Source organism: Heterodontus francisci, chromosome 8 (genome assembly GCF_036365525.1).
Source record: "Heterodontus francisci isolate sHetFra1 chromosome 8, sHetFra1.hap1, whole genome shotgun sequence".
Taxonomy (NCBI): domain Eukaryota; kingdom Metazoa; phylum Chordata; class Chondrichthyes; order Heterodontiformes; family Heterodontidae; genus Heterodontus; species Heterodontus francisci.
In genome coordinates, this window is record NC_090378.1 from 98,435,049 (window position 1) to 98,459,498 (window position 24,450).

Here is a 24,450-nt window from a genome sequence, read left to right on the forward strand (position 1 = left end):
CTTAACATTTGACCAAGAGCACCAAAGTAGCAAGCATTTCTCAATGCTCACCACCCCAATACACTGAAGCTTAACTTCTCATTAGCAATTATGGGCTGTTTTGTTGAAAAGATATTTTGATGTTTTTTTCTTTCCTTCCCCTCTAAAAGTTCTGAGTTTAGTTCAAGAACTATACAGACCAGAATAATCCTGGGTTTAATCCCAAGTCTCTACATAGTTAACCAGCATGATCCAGCTATCCTGGAGGGGTGCAAAAATTTAGCCAGGGTTCCCGTTAATCTTGGATGACTTCTGTAGAATTGAGTGGATACGATGCTACCTGCAGTCAAATACCCTTGAAAACACTTAACTATCACGATTTAAACATGAGCAGCCACCAATTGGGCAAAGGACTTGATGCCATGAATTCAGCAGTCAGGTGACTAAATTAGATTGAGACAATCTAACGATGTACGACTGCACTAGATGGTGATTTACATTTTTTCAAACTTTCATAGCAAGTTAGCAGGACATGGTAGTGTGTTTGAGGGTTGTGGGGTGAAAAAAAAGTGGAACGAGGAGGGAAACCCATTTCTTCAATATTTTACCCTGGTCACATAGTCCAGAAATGTCAATCTGAGGGACCTTGATATTGAAGGGCAAGCAATTTTCCACTGAAGAGTTTTGGATGTTTTGCTTTGATGCAATTCTTTTTTTAAAAAAATATTAGAGACGCAGACAAGCTGCTTCTTTAATGTAATTGCTATGATCTGGAATGGTGTCTGCTGCACTGTTGTGGGATGCCTTTGTGGGAAAGAAGTTCCTACATCATCTTGCAGGAACTGCCTGCTCACCAGCAATTTCCTATCACATTGTTGTATTCTGAATGAAACATACTATAGTCACACTTAGGATCAAACTTACTTTCTGATTACCACGCTCGTTTCTGGAGAAGTTTGGTTTCCATCTTCCTCACAGTTTGGACAGCCAAGGTTTTCATCCCTGCAATTGGTCACAAAGCACAAATTAAATCATTTTCAAGAAGCACATGCATCCACAATTGGCTCTCAGCCATTAAAAAAACCCTGAAAACAAGCTTCAGTATTTCACATCTTTAGCATCTGGCTTTGGTAAACAGGTCACACTCCCAATATATGGCTGCAGTAGATGGGGATTCTTTTTCTCCCCCTTCACACTTTCACAGGAAATTGTACTGAGGTTGGTGGGGGGGGGGTGGTGTGTGCAGCATGAAAAGAGAGGAGAAAGGAGGAGAGATACCCATTTCGTCAATATTTTACACAGGCTGCATAGTCCAGTCATGTCAGAGGTAAACAACTCAAGACATTAATATTGTAGGGCAAGCAATTTTCCATTGAAGATTTTGGATGTTTTGTGTTTAAGGTGTCTTCAACAGTGCTATCAAGTGGCACTTACACAGCAATAACCTGCTCACCGATGTTCAGTTTGGGTTCCACCAGGGCCACTCGGCTCCAGACCTCATTACAGCCTTAGTCCACATATGGACAAAAGAGCTGAATTCAAGAGGTGAGGTGAGGGTGACTGTCCTGGATTGCAAAGCAGCATTTCACAGAGTGCGGCATCAAGGAGCTCGAGCTAAGTTGAAGTCAATGGGAATCAGGGGGAAAATGCTCCACTGGTTGGAATCACAACTGACACAAAGGAAGATGGTTGCAGTTGTTGGAGGCCAATCCTCTCAGCCTCAAGACATCATTGCAGGAGTTCCACAGGGTAGTGTCTTAGGCCCAACCATCTTCAGCATTTCATCAATGACTTTCCCTCTTTCATAAGGTCAGAAGTGGGACATTCGCTGACGATTGCACAGTACCATTCACAACTCCTCAGATACTGAAGTAGTCTGTGTCTATATGCATCAAGACCTGGACAATATTCAGGCTTGGGCTAATAAGTGGCAAGTAACAAATGCAGGGCAATGAGCACCTCCAACAAGATAGAATTGAACCATTTCCTCTCGACATTCAAAGGCATTACCATCGCTGAATCCCCTAACCATCAACATCCTACCATTGACCAGAAACTTAACTGGACCAGCCACATAAATACTGTGGCTATTAGAGCAGGTCAGAGGCTGGGAATTCTGCAGAGAACAACTCACCTCCAGACTCCCCAGGGCCTGTCCACCATCTACAAGGCACAAGTCAGGTGGTGATAGAATACTCTCCACTTGCCTGGATGGGTACAGCTCCAACAACACTCAAAGTTCAACCCCATCCAGGAGAAAGCAACCCACTTGGCATCTACACTTTAAATATTCACACCCACAACCTGCGTACAGTGGCAGCAGTGTGTACCATCTACATGAAGTGCAGCAACTTGCCAAGCCTCCTTTGACAGCACCTTCCAAACCTGCACATCTACCACCTAGAAGGACAAGGGCAGCAGGCGCATGGGAACACCACCACCTGAAAGTTCTCCTCCAAGTCACACACCATCCTGACTTGGAACTATGTCGCTGTTCCATCGCTGTTGCTGGGTCAAAAACCTAGGACTCCCTAACAGCACTGTGGGTGCACCTAAACCAGATGGACTGTAGCAGTTCAAGAAGGCACCTCACCACCACCTTCTGCAGAGCAATTAGGGATGGGCAACAAAGCTGACCTTGCCAGTAATGCTCACATCCTATGAAAGTTTAATTTTTTTAAAAACTCTAATCTCTAGGAATAATGCAAATATTAGAGAGGCAGTCAAACAGCTTCTGTAATGTAATTGCTATGCTCTGGAATGGAGTTCACTGCACTGCTATGGCATGCCTTCATGAGGAAGCTCTTACATAATCTTACAGGAACTGCCCGCTCTCCAGTAATTTCCTTTCACATTGTTGTATTCTGAAGGAAGCATAACATAGTCACACATCAGATCAAACTTATTTTCTAATTACTGCGCTCGTTTCTAGAGAACTTTGATTTTCATCTTCCTGAGTTTGGACTGTCAAGGTTTCTGACCCTGCAATTAGTCATAAAGCACAAATCAAGTCATCTTCAAGAAGTACTTGCATCCGCATTCGATGTCAGCCATTACAAAAAAAACGTCAAGACTCAGGATTTTGAGCCTTGATCAGCTGATTTTGTTAAGCAGGTCACGCCCCAGGTATGACTGCATTAGATGGTTTTATTTTCTTCAAACTTTCACAGGAAGTTTGCAAAACACCATAGTAAGGATGGGGGTGGAGGGAAACCCACTTAGTCAGAGTCACAACAGCACAGAGGGAAGCCATTTGGCCCACTGAGTTCATGCCAAATCAGTGTAGAACATGCCAATCAATCCCCATTCCCCATGCTCAATAAGTTCATTTCTCTCAAGTTCCTGTCCAATTTCCTTTTGAAATCATTCATCACCTCTGCTTCCAACACCCTCGTAAGGCAGCGATTCTAGGTGATTACTACTCACTGCGTAAAAATGTTCTTCCTCAAGCCCCTGGCAACTCTTGCGCAAAGCCTTAAATTTGTTGTTCCCTAATCAAATCTCCCCTCAATCTCCTTTGCTCCAGGGGGAATAACCTCAGCTTTTCCAATCTAACCTTGCAGCTAAAATTCACTGATCCCTGAACCATTCTGGTAAATCTCCTCTACACCCTCTCAAGGGCCCTCACATCCTTCATGTATGGTGATCAGAACTGGACATAATATTCTAGTTGTGGCCTAATCAGAACTTTATAAAGGTTCAGCATAACCTGCCTGCTTTGTACTCAATACCTCTATTTATGAAGCCCAAGATTCCATAGGCTTTGCTAATTACTCTCTCAATAGGTCCCGTCACCTTCAAAGATCGATGCACATGAACTCCCAAGTCCTTCAGTCTGTACCCTCTTGAGAACTGTGCCAGGTAGTCTATATTGCCTCTCCCTATCCCTTCTGACAAAATGTGACATCTCACACTTCTCTGTATTGAATTCCATCTGCCACCTGTCTGCTCATTTTGCTAGCCTATGTCCTCCTGCATTCAATTATACCATCCTCACTGCCACACCTCCAAGTTTGGTATCATTGCCAAATGTTGAAGTTTTACTCTGTATTCTAATATGCAAGTCATTGATTCACATCAAAAAGCAGTGGTCCTAGCACTGACTACCACCCTCTAGTCTGAAAAACAACCATTTACCATGACACGCTGTTTAGTCCTTAAACCAATTTTTTAAAATCCAAGCTAACACTGACTCTCCTATTCCATGAACTGCAATATTGTTAACCAGCCTTTTATGTGGTACTTTGTCAAATGCTTTCTTAAAATCCATATAGACAATTTTACAAATCCGTGCTGGCTATCCTTAATTAAGTCAAACCTCTCCAACTGCTTATTGATTTTTTTCCCCCTGATTATTGCTTCTACAACCTTACCCACCACTGATGTTAAACTGACTGGCCTGTAATTACTAGGGATGTCCTTACACACTTCCTTGAATAAGGGCATTACATTTGTCACTCTCCACTCCTCTGGCACCTCCCCTGTATCTAGGGAAGATTTGAAGATTTATGGCAAGCCCTTCTGCTATCTCCACTCCCTTTAGCAAACTGGGATGCAAGACATCCAGACCAGGTGACTTATCTCCTCAAGTATAGCCAGCCTTTCCAGTACATCCTTCCTATGAATTTTCACCCCATCCATTACCTCTACCATCTCTGCTTCTACTGATATTTTGTCAGCATCCTCTTCCTTAGTAAACACTGATACAAAGCACTCAAGTATTCTTGCCTTGCCCTGCGCCTCCAAGCATAGATTACCCCCTTTGTCCCTAATGGGACCCACCCAGTCTCTTACTACCTGCTTACTATTTACATGACGGTAGAAGATTTCTGGGTTCCTTTTTATGTTAACTGCCATTCTATTTTCATATTCTCTCTTCGTCAGTCTTATTCTCCTCTTCACATCCCCTTTCAACTTATTGTATTTGGCCTGGTTCTCACTTGAATTCACCTGACATGTATCATACACCTTTTTTTTGTTTCATCATTTTCTTTACCTCCCTCGTCATCCAAGATCCCATAGGCACCAGATCCAGCAAGGCTAACTTCCTCGCTGGACCAAGAACATACTGGTAAAAGAAGTTCTTCAGAACACATTTCAAAAATTCCACCTCCTACTTACCGTTTAGCCTATTGTCTCCCAATTGATATTTAGGTAATTGAAGCCACACCAGCCCCACCCCTCCACCACCCAATATCATTACTCTACAGTTCTTGCACATCTGATTTCCCTGCAGATTTGCTCCTCTATCTCTCACTATTTGGAGGCCTACAGAATATCCCCAATAGCGTAATCATACCCTTTTTGCTTCTCCACTCTAACAAAATGGATTCTATCTTTGCCCCATCAAGAATACCCCATCTTTACAACACTATAACAACTTCCCCCTTCACTACCGCCACCCCACCTCCCTTGATTTCTTCCTTACCTTTTCTGAACACTTTGTATCTTTGAATATTAAGCACTCAGTCCTCACCATTTTTAAGCCATGTTTCCATTATTGTCCATCATATTTCCACATGGTCATTTGTGCTGTAGCTTGCTAACCTTATTCACCACACTTTATGCATTTACATACATGCATTCTAAACCTGTTTGCGCATTCCTCATACTACTTCTTTGTCAGCTATCTACTATGGTACCACTTCCTTCTCTAGAACTTTTCAAAACACTCACTCCTTTACACACCTTATTCTTTTCTACTTTGATATGCTGGTGCCCATCCACCTGCCAACCTCCCCTAACACTAGTGAATCTCACAGTGAGGACATTGGTCCCAATCCTGTTGAGGGGCAACCGGTTCCTATTTTGAATAGGTGCCTCCTGCCCCAGACTGGTCCCAATGTCCAAAGAATCTGAAGCCCTCTCTCCTGCACCATGCCTCAAGCCTTGCACTGATCCTCACTATCTTCCTATTTCTACTCTCGCTAGCACGTGGCATTGGGAGTAATCCAGAGATCATTACCTTTGAGGTTCTACTTTTTAAACTTCCTCTCTGGCTCCTGAAATTCTGACTATAGGACCTCAATATGTGCCCTCCCTGTCATTGGTACTGATGTGTACAACTTCTGGCTCACTCCGTTCCCACTGCAGAATATTCTGCCCTGTCTCAGTGATGTGCATTACCCTGACACTAGGGAGGCAACAGACCATGGGAGACTCCCAATGACTGTTACAGAAATGCCCATCAGTCCTTCCGAACTATGGAATTTCCTATAACGACTGCATTTCTGTTCTTCCCTTCTGCATAGTCCCTTGCTCCATGGTGCCAGACTGCACTCCAATACATATTTCAATATTTAACCCTGGCAGCATAGTCCAGAAATGTCAATCATGTCAATGCAAACAACTCAAGACCTTGAACAGCAAGCAATTTTACATTGAAAAGTTTTGGATGTTTTGCGTTGATACAATTTTTTAAAAATCTCTTGGAATAATACAAATATTAGAGTGTGTAAGTCAAGCAGCTTCTTTAATGTAATTGCTATTGCCTGGAAGGGTGTTTTCTACATTGCTACGTGATGCCTTCACGAGGAAGAACTTCCAACACAATCTTACAGGAACTAACAGCTCTCCAGAATTTCCTTTCACGTTGTTGTATTCAGAATGAAGCATAATATGGTCACGCTTCACAGCAAACTTACTTTCTGATTACTGCAATCATTTCTGGAGAACTTTGATTTCCATCTTCCTCACAGTTTAGACGGTCAAGGTTTCCGTACCTGCAATTGGTCATAAAGCACAAATGAAGTCATTTTAAACAAGCACTTACATCCACAATTGGCCATCAGCCATTGAAGATGCAGATTCAGTGTTTTAAGCCTTAATCAATTGGTTTTGTTAAAGCTCTTCATTTTAACCCATATTTAACATTTTACAGCATACACTCTTGAAATATTAACTTTGCACAGTATTTACATGATTATGTGCCTTCGCTGCATGCACCCGTTTGCTTAATGGTGCACAAATATTCATGATACAGTGTTTGAGAAAACCTTGTGGGGAGAGCAGAGTGTTGTGTCCATTTTCAATATGGTTACATCATTTCAATTTTAGAATCATAGAATCTTACAGTGTAGGATGAGGCCATGTGGCCCATCATACTTGTATTGGCTCTTTGAAACTGCTATCCAATTAGCCCCACTCTTTCCCCATAGCCCTGCAAATTTTTCCTTTTCAAGTATATATCCAATTCCCTTTTGAAAGTTATTATTGGATTTGCTTCCATCACCCGTTCTTGTAGTGCATTCCAGATCACTAGCTTGCTGCTTAAAAGAAAAATTCTCATCTCCTGTGGTTCTTTTGCTAATAATCTTAAATCTTACAATTGTAAGTAGTTTAGGAAACTCTTCTCTGAATACACTTTGCCCGTCTAAAGCCTGAGCACATCAAGGTTATCAGCTCAGCAGTGGAGAAAATTCTTGGGTGCCCTGACTGAGTTCTGAACTGTGACCTCAATTAACCATTCATGAAGCAGATAAACAGGCAAATACTTTTACCAACATCCAGAGCACAGAAAGGTAAAGAATTAAAAGGGGTGGGAAAAGGTGAAGGAGAAACCAAAGCCTCATCACTGATGGTGTTTAAAATGTATTTGAACTCCTGTTGCTGCAGAATTGGTTGTAGGATCTTGCATATTTCAGTCATAAGCAGACAACTTATTTAAATCAAGATCTGGTCAACAGATGTCCCATAAAAGCTTCTTTCTTTGCGCTCAATTTAAGAACTTGAATCATTAAGCCTGTTTTAAATCCCTCTTTTATTGAAAATAACCATCCCCTTCAGACATTTACACATCCAGGGTACAATTTGTTGCGGGTAGCTCCAACCTACACATACATACAGTCTCACACTGAAAGCTTCTGTCACTGTGATAAACTTCAATACAGGTGCCAGGTCAGCATTGTAAACCATTCACTGCACATTTCATACTTTGTACGATTTACACTCAACACTGTGTTGGTATGGGGCCAAGATCATTTAGATATTGAGAAAAATTAAGCAAAAATACTACCAAATGGTTGTGGATTTGAGTTCCAAGGTTCTATCCCAAACCACTAGATGAAGTGCTTCACCATGCTGAGCATCTTTTTTTGGCTGGCCCAGGGTTTTGGTGGGGGCGGGGGCGGAAAAGAGGAGGGAAAGGTCACAGACTGGAAACGTTAGCTGTTTCTCTCTCCACAGATGTTGCCAGACCTGCTGAGTATTTCCAGCACTTTGTTTTTTTTCATTTTTACACATGCTGTCACCACCCTTCTATTCCATGGGCTTCAGCTTTGCTGACAAGCCCGTTATGTGCCACTTTATCAAGCACCTATTGAAAATCCATGTACACCATATCAACCGCACTGCCATCAACAAACTCAATCAAATTAAACTATGATTCACCCTTAAATACATGCTGGCTTTCCTTAATTCATCCACATTTGTCCAAGTGACTGTTAATTTTGTCCCAGATTATCATTTCTAAAGGCTTTCCTACCACTGAGTTTAAACTGACTGGCCTGTACTTGCTGCGTTTATCCAACACCCTTTTTTGAACAAGGGTGTAACATTTGCAATTCTCCAGCCCTCTGGCACCACTCCTATATCTAAGGAGGATTGAAGATTATAGTCAGTGCCTCTGCAATTTCCACCCTTCCTTCCCTCAGTATCCTTGGATGAATCTGATCCGGTCCTGCTGAGTTGCCAACTTTAAGTAAAGCCAGCCCTTCTAATACCTCGTCCATCAATTTTTAGACCATCCAATGTTTCATCCACCTCCTCTTTCACTGACTTTGGTGCATCGTCTTCCACGAAGAGAAATGCAAAGTACTCAGTCAGTACCTCAGCCGTGCCCTCTGCCTCCACGTGCAAATCTTATTTAATCCCTAAATGGACCCCACTCCTCCTTTTACCACCCTTTTACTATTTAAATGCCTATAGAAGACTTTTGGTTTTCCTTTTATCTTAGGTGCCAGTCTCGTCTCATGCTCTCTTTGCTTCTCATTTCTTTTTTCACTTCCCCTCTGAACTTTTTTCTATATTCAGCCTGGTTCTCACTTGTATTATCAACTTGACATCTGTCATGTGCACCTGTTTACTGCTTCATTGTACTCTGTCGCTTTCATTATCCAGGGAGCTCTGGCTTTGTTTGAACTACCTTTCCCCCTTGTGGGAATGTACTTCCACTGCATCTGAACAATTTCCTCTTGGAAAATGCAGCCTATTGTTGCGTTGCAGTTTTGCCTGCCAATCTTTGTTTCCAGTTCACCTGGGCTAGATCCATTCTCACCCTATTGAAATTGGCCCTCCCACAGTGTTATATTTACTCTGGATTGGTTCTCCACTTCTTTTCCCCACTGTTAACCTAAATCTTATGGTCCGATGATCACTGTCTCCAAAATGTTCCCCTACTGACACTTCATCCACTTGACCCACCTCATTTGCTAGAACCAGATCCAGCAACCTCACCTTCCTCGTTGGACTGGAACCATACCGATACAGAAAATTCTCCTGAACACACTTCAGAAACTCTTCCATCTCTGCCCTTTGTTATTACTATCAGTCTATAATAGGATAATTGAAATCCCCCATTATAACGGTTATAATTCTTGCAGCCCTCTAATTTCCTTGCAAATGTGTTCCTCTAGATCTTTCCACAGGTTGGTGGCCTATAGCATACACCCAGTATTGTAAAGGTACCTCAATTGTTTCTTAGCTCGAACCAAATAGCTTCTGCCCTTGACCTCTCTTGAACATCCTCTCCCTCCAACACTGCTCCTTAAATCAATACTGCCTCTCTTCTTTTTCTTCCTAATATGGAAACAGTTGGTCAACGCATGGCAGCCTTGATGGGCTGAATGGTACAGCACAGAAGGTGTCCATTCTATGATTCCTTGACATCACAGCATGTGGAGATCAGGAGTTCTTACACAATAAATCAATAATGGAACTATTGCCAATTTTTTCATCTCCATCCACGGATGCTGAGGCCCAGCTTTCATTCTGATTCAAAATCAAATCAAGTACAGATTAGTGATCCAAACCTAAGGCCTTGCTAATCTTTAAAATTCAATAGGCCATTGTAGGCAATCAGTGAGAGGGGGGAAAAAACCAGCAAATACCCTTCAACAAGATAAAATAAAAATGGCAGCCTTATTTCATGCACAATGATTATAGAAAACCATCTGTTTTATGATCAGGTAAAGATATTTGAGCCCTCTAACCCAAACCTTCATAAAATCTAATTATGTCAATTATCCCAGCTAATTATTTCCAAGCTGTCTCATGGGTGTATTCCTCCTCTCCAAACCCTAATCTAGCCCAGTTCATTATGTTTCAGATCTAGTCTCGGAGAATCCGCCTGACACAAAATTAAATTCATAACCCAAAAAGAACCATTCTAAGTTAAACCCAACTTTAATATTTGACTCTTTTTATATTTGCCAGGATTTATTGGCAGAGATGGTGGGGATCGGGGTGGTGTAGAAAGGAGAAGGAATGAACCATGGCACAAGTACTGAGATTGAATACCAAACTTGGGGCTTTAAGTTCAACACTCTCAACTCTTCAAAAAAAAACTCAATCTATTTATGACCAGTGCTCATTCAACCCTCAACACAGACACATCTCCCAACTCAATGTCTGATCTAGAACACCAATGTAGCAAACATTTCTCAGGATGTACATCCCACACCGCCCGCCCCAAATTCGTTGAAGTCTGATTTCACATTTGCAATTCTGGGCTGTTTTGTTGAAAAGATATTTTGATGCTTTTTCTTTCCTTCCCTTTTAATAGCTCTGAGTTTAGTTAAAGGAGTTGTAGAGACCAGAATAATCCTGGGTTTAATCCCAGGTCTCTACATAGTTAACTGACCTGATCCAGGGCACTAAAATGACCTCAGCATCTTGGTGGGGGGCAAAAACCAAATGAAGGTTCCTGTTAATTTTTGATGACTTATGCAGAATTGTATGGATGTGATGCTGCCTGCAGTCAAACATCCTTGAAAACACTTAACTATCACATTTCAAACTGCAGTAACCACATTATTCTGTCATTAGCACACTCTCTGCACAAATGCTTTGTCTTTCAACACATCATTAGCACGCTCTCTTTGCCTTTGCCCCATGACTTCCTTGTTAGTTAATCTCTCCAGCGTTCTGTCCTATCACACACCTTGCCTTTTGTTCTTTCCCCTCCCATCCCCGCTTTACTTGGTTAAAACCTAGTACATATCTAACCTTTGCCAGTTCTGATGAAAGATTACAGACCTGAAACATGAACTCTCTCCACAGATGCTGCCAGACCTGAGTATTTCCAGCATTTTCTGTTTTTATATTATATTAATAACCACCACTTGGACGAAGTACTTGACTCCAAAAATTCAGGAACCAGCTGGGCAAGTTAGATTGAGACAATGACAAACATTCAATCGCAACAGAGTAAGAGGTCTCAAGGCCAGGATACCAGGAACAGGTCACACTCCAGATATATGACTGCACCAGATGATTATTTATTTTCTTCAAACTTTCGCAGCAAGTTTGCAGGACATCATAATGAGGCTTGTTAAGCCAATGTGTTTTGTTGAATGATAATTTTCTTTAATCCACTGACTGGCGATCTGAATTTTTTTTTCTACAAAGATATGGTTAAAAAGGACATTTAAAAAAGCTGGCAGCTTAAGATGACCCAGTTTACAAGACTGTATCCTACATTGCATAGGACTGAGGAGGGAGATGAAATAGCTGCATTTCCCAGCAAGAGCCAAGACCCAAGAGGTTTAAAGGAACTACCTGTTCTTTCAGCAAGCAGAGAAATACTGCTAAATGCTGTTTGAATCACTGAGTGACGATGACAAGCCCCTCCCCATCTGTGGTTTTAAGCTGGTGTTTTCTCTGCAGCAGAGGAGAAGCAATTGGACTGACCTGAGCAGACCATAAGTAGGGGTTCCCTTCTCTTTCCATTCCACCATGAAAGCTTTCCAATCCTGCTTGTTGACTGACCACCTTTGCATACTCCAGCTACAATCCAAAACCCCACTGGAGGAAATCATCCGCATTGCTATCTCCAAGAGACTCACCAAGTCAATCATCTATCTCTTCAAAATAAGGCTCAGGACCACTGAAATCAACTAGAAGCCTGCCAAATCATCAAACTTCACAGACTGTATACCATGTTTTTAAAAATGGACTCTAATTCAACCTATCTACCTTCTCCACTCTGTAACCTATGTGTAAGGGAATGAAATCTGGCGCACTGTTAATTATTTTATTGGTTGGTTTAGGTACAATAAATTTAACCTCATTCTTTGTTAACTCAAGAAAACCTGCCTGATTGGTTCGTGATATGATGATATCACGAACCAAACACCTACTGAATTAGCCAGTACATCCACTTTCAAAAGAATTAAACCTGTTGTGGTCCAAAAAGGAGGGGGACAAGAGGGAAGTCCTTCAACCCTTCCTCACTTGACTAACAGGCTGGTTTGCAGGAGAGGTGGGGGTGGCAAAAAGAGAGGGGGGGGGGGGGGGAAAGAGGAGGAAAACCCATTTCTTTTACAGTGGCTGCATAGTCCAGAAATGTCAAAGCAGAGGTAAACTACTCAAGATCTTGATATTGAAGGGCAAGCAATTTTCCACTGAAGAGTTTTGGATGTTTTGTGCTAACACAATTTTTTAAAAAAAAATGATTTCTTGGAACAATGCAACTAGAAAGGCAATCAAGCAGCTTCATTAATGCGATTGCTATGGTCTGGAATGGTGTTTGTTGCACTATGGGATGCATTCATGGGGAAGTAGTTCCTACATAATCTTACAGGAACTGCCAGCTCTCCAACAATTTCCTTTCAGAGTGTTGTATTCAGAATGAAGCATGATTTGTGGGAACAGGAGCATAGTGATAAAGTTATTGGACTAGTAATCCAGAGGACTGGACTAATGACCCAGAGATAAGAGTTCAAATCCCAAGGCAGCTGGGGGAAATTTAAATTCAATGAATTAACAAATCTGGAATAAAATGCCATTAATGTTGATCCTGAAACTAAAGGATTGTCATAAAAAAAGCATCTGGTTCACTAATGCCCTTCAGGGGAGGAAATCTGCTGTCCTTGCCTGGTCTGGCCTACATATGATTCCAGACATACAGCAATGTGACTGACTAACTGCCCTTTGAAATGGCCGAACAAGCAACTCAGTTGCATCAAACCGCTGCAGTCACACATCTGCTCAAACTTACTTCCTGACGACTGCACTCGTTTCTAGAGGACTTTGATTTCCATTTTCCATACAGTTTGCGCTCGTTTCGGGAGAACCTTGATATCCATTTTCCTCACGTTTTGGCTTGTCAAAGTTTCTGTATCTGTAATTTGTCAAATCACAAATTAAGTCATTCTAAACAGGCATTTGCATCCATAATTGGCTGCCAGCTGTTTTTTAAAAAAACCCTGAAGTGTCAGGATTCACTATTTCAAGCCTTGATCAGCTGGCTTTGGTAAAACGATCACACTCCAGATGTACGACTCCACTAGATGGTGATTTTTTTCCCTTCAAAACTTTCACAGAAAGTTTGAAGGACACCATATTGGGGCTGGAGGATGGGGCAGGGCAGTGGGTGTTGGGGGAAAAGTGGAGGAAGGAGGAGAGAAACCCATTTCTTCAATATTTTACCGTGGTTGCATATCCCAGAAATGTCAGTCTGAAGTAAATGACACAAGACCTTATTATTGAAGGACAAGCAATTTTCCATTCAAGAGTTTTGGATGTTTTGTGATGAAAGTTTTTTTTTTTAATTGCATCTAATTTCTAGGAATAATGCAAATATGAGACAGGCAATCAAGCAGCTTCTTTAATGTAAAAGCAAAATACTGCAAATGCTGGAAATCTGAAATAAAAACAAGCACGTCAGGCAGCATCTGTGGAGAGAAGCAGAGTTAACGTTTCAGGTCTGCGACCTTTCATCGGAACAGGCAGAGGTTACAAAAGAATTAGGTTTTAAGCAATTGAAGCAGCAGGGTTTGGTGGGGAAGAAAACAAAAGGGAAAGTGTGTGATTGGGCAGAAGGCAGGAGAGATTAAATAACAAAGCTGTCATGCAATAAAGACAAAGAACGTGTTAATGCTTGTGCTGAAAGACAAAGCATTAGTCCAGAGAGAGTATAATGGCAGAATAATGAGCCGCTCTGACTGCATGAAAAACAGGCACATGGTTAAAAAATAAAAATATAAAGGCCAGTCATGCTCTGAAATTGTTGAACTCAAGGTCGAGTCCGCAAGGCTTCAGAGTGCTTAATCGAAAGATCAGGTGCTGCTCCTCAAGTTTGCGTTAATGTTCACTGGAACACTGCAGCAGGCCAAGGACAGAAATGTGGGCAACCGGAAGTTCGGGCTCATGCTTTCGGACTGAGCGAATGTGTTCTGCAAAGTGATCAGCCCATCTGCAAATGGTCTCCCCAATGTAGAGATGGCCGCATTGTGAGCAGAAAATACAGTATACTAAATCAAAAGTAGTAAAAGTAAATCGCTGCTTCACCTGGAAGGAGTGTTTGGGGCCTTGGATGGTGAGGAGAGAGGTGGTAAAAGGACAGATATTACACCTCCTCAATTGAATGGGAAGGGGACAAGGTGTTGGGGGTGAATGAGCAGTGGATCAGGCTGTCGTGGAGGGAACAATCCCTTCGAAATGCTGACGGGGAGGGGAAGGGTAGATATGTTTGGTTGTAGGTATGTTTGGAGATGGCAGAAATGGCAGAGGATGATCCTTTGGATGTGGAGGTTGGTGGGCTGGAAAGGACGGACAAGGGGAATCCTGTCGCGTTTCCGGGAGGGGAGGGAGGGAAAAAAGAGTGAGGACAGAAGTGCGCGAAATAGGTCGGACACTGTTGAGGGCCCTGTCAACATTTGACTACACTTCCTCACACCCGGTTTCCTGTAAAGGACTCCATCCCATTCTACCAGTTTCTCCGTCTCCAACGCATCTGTTTTGATGATCTGCCCTTCCAAAACAGCGCTTCTAACATGTCTTCCTTTTTGCTCCCCAACCAAGGATTCCTTACCCACAGGGTCATCAACCATGTCAGACCTATTAACCACAGTTCTACCCTCACCCCTTTCCCTCCCTCCCAGAACCGCGACAGGGGTCCCCCCTTGTCCTCACTTTCAACCCCACCAGCCTCCACATCCAAAGGATCATCCTCCACCATTTTTGCCACCAAACGCATCTTCCCTTCCCTTGTCAGGATTCCAAAGGGATCATTCCCTCCGTGACACCCTGGTCCACTCCTCATTCACCTCCAACACCTAGTCCCCTTCCCATGCAATCACAGGAGGTGTGATACCTGCCCTTGTGCCATCTCTCTCGTCACCAGTGATGGCCCCAAACACTCCTTCCAGGTGAAGCAGCAATTTACTTGTACTTTCTTCAATTTAGGATACTGTATCCGCTGCTCACAATGCGGTCGCCTCTACATTGGGGAGACTAAATGCAGATTGGGTGACCGCTTTTCAGAACACTGTTCAGTCTGAAAGCATGATCTCGAGCTTCCAGTTGCTTGCCACATCAACACACACCCCTGCTCTCATGCCCACATTTCTGTCCTTGGCCTGCTGCAGTATTCCAGTGAACATCAACCCAAGCTCGAGGAGCAGCACCTGATCTTTCGAATAGGCACTCTACAGCCTTACAGACTCAACCTTGAGATCAACAATTTCAGAGGATGACTGGCCTTTATTTATATTATATTTTTTTGATAATTTTAGTTTTTAACCATGTACCTGTTTTTCATGCCGTCAGAGCTGCTCATTATTCTGCCATTAACAGTCTCTCTGGACTAATGCCATGTCTCGCACCACAAACATCAACATGCTCTTTGCCTTTGTCCCATGACATCTTTCTTACTTGATCTCTCCTGCCCTATCACACACCTTCCCTTTTGTTCTCTTCCCCACCAAACCCCCACCCTCTTCAATTCGTTTCTAACCTTAGCCAGCTCTGATGAAAGGTCACAGACCTGAAACATTAACTCTGCTTCTCTCTTCACAGATGCTGCCTAACCTGCTGAGGATTGCCAGCAATTTGCTTTTATTTCAGCTTTTTAAATGTAATTGCTATGGTCTGGAATGGTGTGAGCAGCACTGCTATGGGATGCCTTCATGAAGTCTCTGCATAATCTTATAAGAACTGCCAGCTCTCCAGCAAGTACCTTTCACATTGTATTGGGAATGAAGCATATTTAGGTCACACATTGGACTGAACTTACTTTCTGATTACTGCACTCGTTTCTGGAGAACTGTGATTTCCATTTTCTTCACATTTTGGCCCGTCAAAGTTTCCGTACCTGCAATTGGTCATAAATCACAAATTAAGTCATTTTAAACAAGCCTTTGATCCATAACTGGCATAATGCCAGCCATTAAAAACCCTGAAGACTCAGGATTGCATGCCTTAATCAAGATGGTTTTGTTAAAACACTTCACTTTAACTCCTATTTAGCATTTTACAGCATACGCTCTTGAAATATCAAGTACATGAATATGTGCCTCCTCTGCATGCAGCACTTTGCTTAATGATGCACAAATATTCATGAAAACATGTTTGGGAGAGTCTTGCAGGGAGAGGTGAGCAGGGTGTACTTTCAGCATCGTTGCATCATTTTCAATTTTAGAATCATGAGCCAGAATTTTACATTGAGGCAGTAGCACCACCCATTGGCTAAAAGGCCAGGAGGCAAGCCTGCCTCTGTCGGGCCTGGAGGCCACACCGCAATTTTGCATGGCACAGCCCCTTAATTGCCTCAGTCACAACTTCCTGCCCTGAGGCAGGAGGTCCTGCCTCTCAGAGCTGCCAACCAGAGGGTCGGCAGCTACTCCATCCCAGCAACAGCACTGGAAGTGGTGGCCATTGCGGAGATTGTACCTAGCCAGATGACTACGATGGACATCGCTCTTCAGGAAGATAAGTGCGCGGCACAGTGGTTAGCACCCCAGCCTCACAGCTCCAGTAACCCGGGTTCAGTTCTAGGTACTACCTGTGCGGAATTTGCAAGGCCTCCCTGTGACTGTGTGGGTTTCCGCCGGGTGCTCCAGTTTCCTCCCACAGCCAAAGACTTGCAAGTTGATAGGTAAATTGGCCATTGTAAATTGCCCCTAGAGCAGGTAGGTGGTAGGAGAATGGTGGGGACGTGGTAGGGAATATGGGATTAATGTAGGATTAGTATAAATGGGTGGTTGTTGGTTGGCACATACTCGGTGGGCCGAAGGGCCTGTTTCAATGCTGTATCTCTCTATAGGAGGGGATCAGGCCTTGCCGGGGACAATCGGCTGGGCCCTGGCAAGGAGTCTGAGGTTGGACAGGGTCAGTAGTTTTAGTTGAGGCAGCTCTTGCTGCTGGGGGGCCTGTTGCAGGGCCAAGGTGTCCGATCAGGAGGGCCCCACCCCTCCAGCCCATAAGCAGGCCACCAGGTATTACTGGTTGGCCTGCTCAGGTGAAGTGCCCGCCTGCCGCTTGGCTGCAGGAGGCGGCCCTTAAGTGGCAATTAACTGGCGTGGGGCAGGCGGGCCATCTGTCACCTCCCCTGCTGCTGCTAAACTAGCAGCAGGGGTGTGGGATAGGTGACAGGAACGGTACCACCCCCACCTCACTCGAATTTACACCCCACCTCCCAGCCTGCCTGCAGGGGGGGCGTATAATTCCAGCCATAGAAACTTAGAGTACAAAGAAGGCCATGCAGTCCACCGTACTGTGTCAGCTCTTTGAAACTGCTATCCAATTAGTCTCATTCTATGCCCATTGATTTGCATTGGTTTCCTTTTCAACTATACATCCAATTCCCTTTTAAAAGTTGCTATTGGATTTGCTTCCACCACCTTTTCAGGTAGTGCATTCCAGATCACTAGCTCACTGCGTAGAAGAAAAATTCTCATCTCCTGTGGTTCTTTTGCTAATTATCTTAAATTATACAATAGGTTTGGGAAACACTTCTTCCCTGAATACACTTAGCCCTTCTAAAGCCTGAGCAGATCAACTGAAGGTTATTAGCTCAGCAGTGGTGAAAATTCTTGGGTGTCCTGACTGAGTTCTGAACAGTGACCTCAATTAACCATTTGTGAAGCACTTAAACGGACAAACACTTTTACCAACATCCAGAGCATAGAAAGATAAAGAATTAAAGGGTGGAGAAGGAGAAGGAGAAACCAAAGTCTTATCACTGATGCCGTTAAAATGTCTTTGAACTCCTTTTGCTGCAGAATTGTTTGTTGTATCTTGCCACACTATAGGAAGAATGTGATTGCAATGGAGAGGGTGCAGAGGAGATTCACCAGGATGTTGCCTGGGCTGGAGCATTTCAGTTATGAAGACAGACTGGATAGGCAGGGGTTGTTTTCCTTGGAGTGGAGAAGGCTGAGGGGGGACCTGATTGAGATATACAAAATTACGAGGGGCATTGATAGGATAGACAGGAAGAAACTTTTTCCCTTAGCAGAGAGGTCAATAACTAGGGGGCATAGATTTAAGGTAAGGGGCAGGAGGTTTAGAGAGGAGTTGAGGAGGAATTTTTTCACCCAAAGGGTGGTTGGAATCTGGAACGCACTGCTTGAAGGGGTGATAGAGGCAGGAACACTCACGACATTTAAGAAGTGTTTAGATGAGCACTTGAAATGCCATAACATACAAGGCTACGGTCCAAGTGTGGGGAAATGGGATTAGTTAGGACAGGTGCTTGATGGTCGGCGCAGGCGCGTTGGGCCGAAGGGCCTGTTTCTGTGCTGTAAAACTCTGACTCTAATTCAGTCATAAGCAGACATTTATTTAATCAAGATCTGGTCAACAGATTTCCCATAAAAGCTTTTCTTTACGCTCAATTTAAGAACTTCAAATCATTAAGCCCATTTTAAATCCTTCTTTAATTGAAAATAACCGTCCCCTTCAGACATTTACACATCCAGGGTACAATTTGTTGCCGATAGCTCCAACCTATACATACAGCCTCACACGGAAAGCCTCTGTCACTGTGTCAAACTTCAATACAGGTGCCTGGTCATCATTCACTACACATTTCAAACTTCATACAATTTACACTGCATTGGCATGGGACCAAGATAATTTAGGTAATTTTTGAAAAATTAAGCAAAAATATTGCCACATGGTTGTGGATTTGAGTTTCAATGTTATGCTTTATTGTTGTATCCTAAACCACTAGATGGAGCGCTTCACCATGCTGGGTGCCTCTTTTTTGGGAGGGGGGGGGGGGAAAACAGGGGGGTGTTGGGGTGTGTGAAGCAGGTGATGGAATTAAAAAAGGGGCTGGCAAGAACAGGCTTGCCTTGCTGCAAAGATACAACCTACCAGCTCGTCAGAGGAGGTTATGAAGAGGAGTCACAGAACCATACAGAACCCAAATCATTGAACTCATGAGGCGGGAGGAAGGTCATGCAACAGAAAATACTTCCTACAGGAAATGAAGGAGGAAACGATGGGTCCAAAAACAGTCTCAAATTTTTCTTCTTTAAAGAAATGTCTGACAAATGCTTGAAAGTACCAAAGAAAGTCACAGACTTTGAGATTTTAATATTTTTCCATATTGAACACTAGAATAGCCGTGTATTGCTTGTGAACTCTGGTAAAAACCATCAGTAGATGCAAAGGCCAACTGTAGTGGGCCCAATCTTTTCTGAGCCTTCAAATTACTTCTGTCCAACTGAGTCTACATTAAGGAAAGGACTGCATGTCATTTCACCAAAAGGCATTTAAAGAGTTTAAATGTTATTATGCCAGTAGAGCTTCCAGCAGTAAAGCATTGCCCTTCTCATCGAGAACTGGGTGGGACTCTCAGCCCATGATTGGAGAAGTTTGATACTTCCTGTAGATGGTCTTCCGTGATTCATATCCAGAGTGGTAGATTTATGACATAAAAATAACCTGCGTCATTGCCATTAAACAAATATGCCATTTATTTGCTCTCACCTGTCCAGCAACAGATCCAATACATGTCCTGTAGAAGCAAATGCTCTGTATGTTGACAGAAATATGCTGATGTAAGTAGAATCATTGTCTCCAAAAGCAGTCAACAAATTTTCTACCAGTTTTTCCAAGGTCCCAGCCTTAATTGTTCGGATTTTGTGCGTTTCAAACTGACAGATGGTGTGACCTGGAGGTAATTGGTCTCCTTCCACCTACGGGGTGTGAAAAAAAAGTCAGTGCAATGCAGCAAAAGACACCGCAACAACAATCTACACGTCTATATCATCTGGCATAGTAAAAACATTCCAAGGTGATTCACAAGAGTGTAAACAGGCAAACATTAACAAGCCACAAGAGGTAGTAGGACACATCACCAAAAGCTTGGTCAAAAAGATAGATTTTGTGGAGTGTCTTACAGGAGTTGAGAGGTGGAGAGGTTTTGGGATGGAATTCCAGGGCTTAGGAACTAGGCAGCTGAAGGCATGGTCACCAACAATGAAAATAAGGGATGCACAGGAGGCCAGAATTGGAGGAGCACCGCATATGTGTGGGTTTCAGAGCTGAAGGAGTATACAGAGATAGGAAGGCAATCCATCAGAATATGGACCCTTTCAGTCTTATTGGAAAGTAACTGGTCATTTCATGTATTAGTGAAATGATATACTTTAACAGTTTAAGCCAAAGCATTACAGACACATGACTGGTTCACAGATGATTGCATTTCTTTGTACTCAGTTGCACTAACTGCTCCAGGTTAACTCCCAGTAACTGTCAATATTATCCTTCTAAAAAGAAAAAGAAACAGCTCCCCTCTAGACTCAGAAGAATATCTCAGGCTCAATGCTGTTCAGTTGGAGCAGTAATAGCAGTATTACAATTAACTTCAGGAATGGGGAGGGGTGGGGGGAAAAGAAAGAGGAGCTTGGGCGCCTAATGATTGCAATCCAGCAATTCCCTCTGACAAGTCCAAGATTAGACCTGCTGCAATGTCCCTACACCCCACCTGGTTGAATGGCCTACCAATGCCCTTTTCAGGCTGATGCCTGGATGTGGTACCAGTGGGTAGCTGGTCTGTGTTACATCCAGGAAGGGGGAATTTAGTTTCAATGTTAAACTGCACATTGAATTCCAATCATCTTCAGAATCCGATTATTTTCCTTGAGCTTTTTTTTTCATTGAACAGTGATTTCAAGAGAAATGGTCTGCAGGGGGGTTACTACAGGTGATCATGTGGGAACGGAATGATCATTGGAGTCAGCCAAGCCAATAACCTGGGATGTTTCGACTTTAACTGTCCACGTTAGTTCAGCTGTCACGCAGTAATGCCCACTGACTCCTCCCAGCTAGCTCCTCATTATCAGTAATCAACAGAAAGAAAGAAAATTCAAAATTTGAAATTTATTTCAAATCCATCTTTACTTCTTTTGTGTTTTCTTCAAGAAAAAGGAAGAACTGGTACTGAAAGCTCTATGCAGTTTACCAAATCAGCTATTATGGCGTTATGTGCATTGCAGTGTTGCTCACCTTCTGCAAACTCAAGACACCAGCTTTAGCCAAATCACATATTCCTACAGTCAAAAAACACTTTATACCACCTGATTAACCACAGATCACTGGCCAACAATCATGCACATATTTATTCTTGTAACTTGCACTTTTACTCTAGAGTAATCAGTCTTGTATTTCATAATGGACTTGCAATCAGTCTCAGTTTCTGTTTAAACTATTTCATCACGCAGGCTCACCTGAAATGCAGGATCATGCAATTTTTCTTCCACTAAACCGCTTAGCTCCCAGCTGTTATTTATTCCACAGCACATGGATGTCAAGTCTGAAGTGTCCTCCCCCATGCTCCTTTACTAAAATGCAAATTTCCAGCGTCTTTGCAAATCTAGTGTACTGATGGCAATGGCCTTGACAGACACTTTCCCCTCTACTAAATGTATTTATGCAGCTGTGTACGTGGATAAAATTATAGCAATTTTAAGTACAGAAAATGCCACAAACACAGAGGATAGTCAATATCCGTGAGGTGGGTTCGTACCCACGACATGAATTTGTCCATTCTCGCCACAGATACTCCCAGGCCTATTGTGTTACTGGCATTTGATGTTTCCTGCACACTTCAACAATCCACTTTGTCCAGAATCCTACAGGCAGAGGGTAAAATAATCTTAAAGACAACACAAAGGATCATAACTGGACTTTCAGAAAGTGAATTCCTTCAGCAATCTCTCCAAGTTTTGCATCAAACTCACTAAAAACACTTTCGCATTCAAATGAATGCGCAGCTACCAGGTCTGTTAAACAAATTCAGAACAGTAGGAAGTACTAATTATAAGACAAAAATAAAGTAGTAGCAGTTAGATTAACATAAAAGCACAAATTTGAAATTTGGAGTTTTTTTTTTGGATACACCGCAAGAATATCAAATCATAATCCTAAGTAAACAAACAATTCAGTATTAAGTTCTTTATCTGCCCACCCACCAGTTTACAATTTCTACTTCAATCCAGTCACAAGGGCCAGGAAGATCTTTGGCAGAAAACAGATTCTAACTCAGTCCAGCAGGTTTCCACAGTGAGGCATTGTGGAATCAAGTGCAGAGTGTTCTGTTATGCTGCCCCGGGCCACAGCACGCAACAGGAAGCTAGCTAGTCTGGCTTCAATCATGTCTGAACTCTCCACTACATTATCATAGACCTCACATTTCCCAACAATATTGTTTTTAGAAAATCTAATTACTCTTGAAAGCAAGTTTGACTTGGCTGGAAGCAAAGTTGAATTGTAAAACATTTGAACTGACAGAAAATTAAAGGGGGTGGGGTGGGGAAAGCAAACCTCTGTTTTTACTTCAGTTAGTTTTGTGCAAGGTCACTTCCATATGGTTGTGAGATTATTCAGTTTGGTCCTGTACCGAACAATATTGTAGAGCGTGCAGAGCAATCAGGGACTCAACACATCAAAGAACTTCAGATTCATATAGCTCAAATGGCAGCAAGCATTCTCATATTAGATTCTGTCTCCTTCATGCCAACAAGTGTCCAGTTGGAATATAAATTGTCTTTGGGAAAGCGGGGGGGGGGGGGGGGGGGGGGGGGGGTGGGAGAGAAAGGGAGGGAACCTTTACCTCTCTGTGGGCAGCCTGGCTTCAAGTTTGATACAAGGCATAACCTCTGAACTTTGCTGTCTGGCTCTCAACTCTGCCAGAACCATGAACGGCCTATAACCACAGGAAATGAATTTCCAAGACTTATTCCAAAAGAAAGAAAAGTTTACAAAGCATATTTCAATTAAATTAAGTGCACTTTTTAACTTTAAACTGTTCAAGTACAAAAAAGAGTGACAAGCAAAAAGCATAATCTTCAGACCACAAAAATTGAACTTGCACACATAAAAGCAATTACTGTACAATTCTAGTCTGCTTTCAACTGATCTTGAAAACAAACTCAAAGTGAGAGCTAACAGAAAAGGCGAAAGTCACAGCTGGATTGTGGAAAATAGATCAAGCTTTCTCAGTCTCCCCTCCCCTGACCTTGGCAGGGGATGCATTTCACTCCAAGTGCTGGGAAGATGAGGTCTCCCACGTGTTGATCAAGTTTCCAATTGACTGTACTTCAGAGTGACGGCTGGATCCAACTGCATCTAATGCATCAGTTTACTGGATTTTCCTGCTATCTGAGGATCAGGCACAACAATGGCACACTTCCACCAACATGTTGAGACACAGCCAATTCTGAAGCTTCCTTTGTTGTAACTTTGAGAAAACTATAGAGATAATGGTGTTTAACTAAAAGCACAGCTAAAACAGAAATCCCTGCCTAGTTCAGGGATGTTTGCTTGATGCTTTTAGGGAATAGTAAACAGGATAAATATTAAGCTATAAATTACACTACAAAACCAACAACTCAGCTATAATAAGCATTGCTCTATTGAAAAGGAGTTTGCGTGTTACCTCTTAATTATAGTTTATACACTTAGGCTGGATGGTGCAAGTCTGTATGGGTGACTGATGCTGCCGGCATATTTTTTACTCCTTGATACTTTCACATCTGTTTTACATTTCATGAATTGGATATACAACAATAATTCAGTGAGTGTCTGGGAAGGGGTGGTGGGGGTGGTGGCTGGTGGAGGAGAAGCTAAGTTACGGACCATTAGACAAGAATTCCAACAGCAATTAGAACTTGCGATTTGTTTGGAAGTTTTTCTAACAATGAGCCAGTGCAAACACTCCAGAATTCCTTTCTCCTTTCCTTGACCCTATGCCGGTAGACTTTGAAATGACTAGCACAAACTTATGCACAGCATTTGTTATTCCAAATCCGCAACGGATGGCAGGGACACATTACTGGAAAAGTCATGTGTGCTGAACAGAGTTTTGCATCCTGCATATGTCAAAGGTTGCAATCTGAACTTTTTTTTTAAAAAGTAGACAACTGCTCTCATTAAAGCACTTGGTAGCATTAATAAAATGAAAATTCAAACTTAATGGAATACTCACCAATTTAAGTTTAGTTTAGAGATACAGCACTG

At 42.6% G+C, this 24,450-nt stretch overlaps 1 protein-coding gene across 6 annotated transcripts in view; it reads right to left on the bottom strand.

Moving 5' to 3' along the window:
* Positions 1 to 24,450, bottom strand: part of rgl1 (ral guanine nucleotide dissociation stimulator-like 1) — a 299,289-nt gene that overhangs the window by 54,210 nt on the left and 220,629 nt on the right. For all 6 annotated transcript variants that reach the window (XM_068037816.1, XM_068037818.1, XM_068037817.1 and 3 more), the window contains exons 3-7: positions 19,918 to 20,126; positions 16,214 to 16,291; positions 13,196 to 13,318; positions 6,624 to 6,701; positions 904 to 981 (exon numbers count right to left, since the gene is read on the bottom strand). In XM_068037816.1, the coding sequence (XP_067893917.1) occupies positions 904 to 981; positions 6,624 to 6,701; positions 13,196 to 13,318; positions 16,214 to 16,291; positions 19,918 to 20,126 (566 nt within the window). The remainder of the gene's footprint in view (positions 1 to 903; positions 982 to 6,623; positions 6,702 to 13,195; positions 13,319 to 16,213; positions 16,292 to 19,917; positions 20,127 to 24,450) is intronic.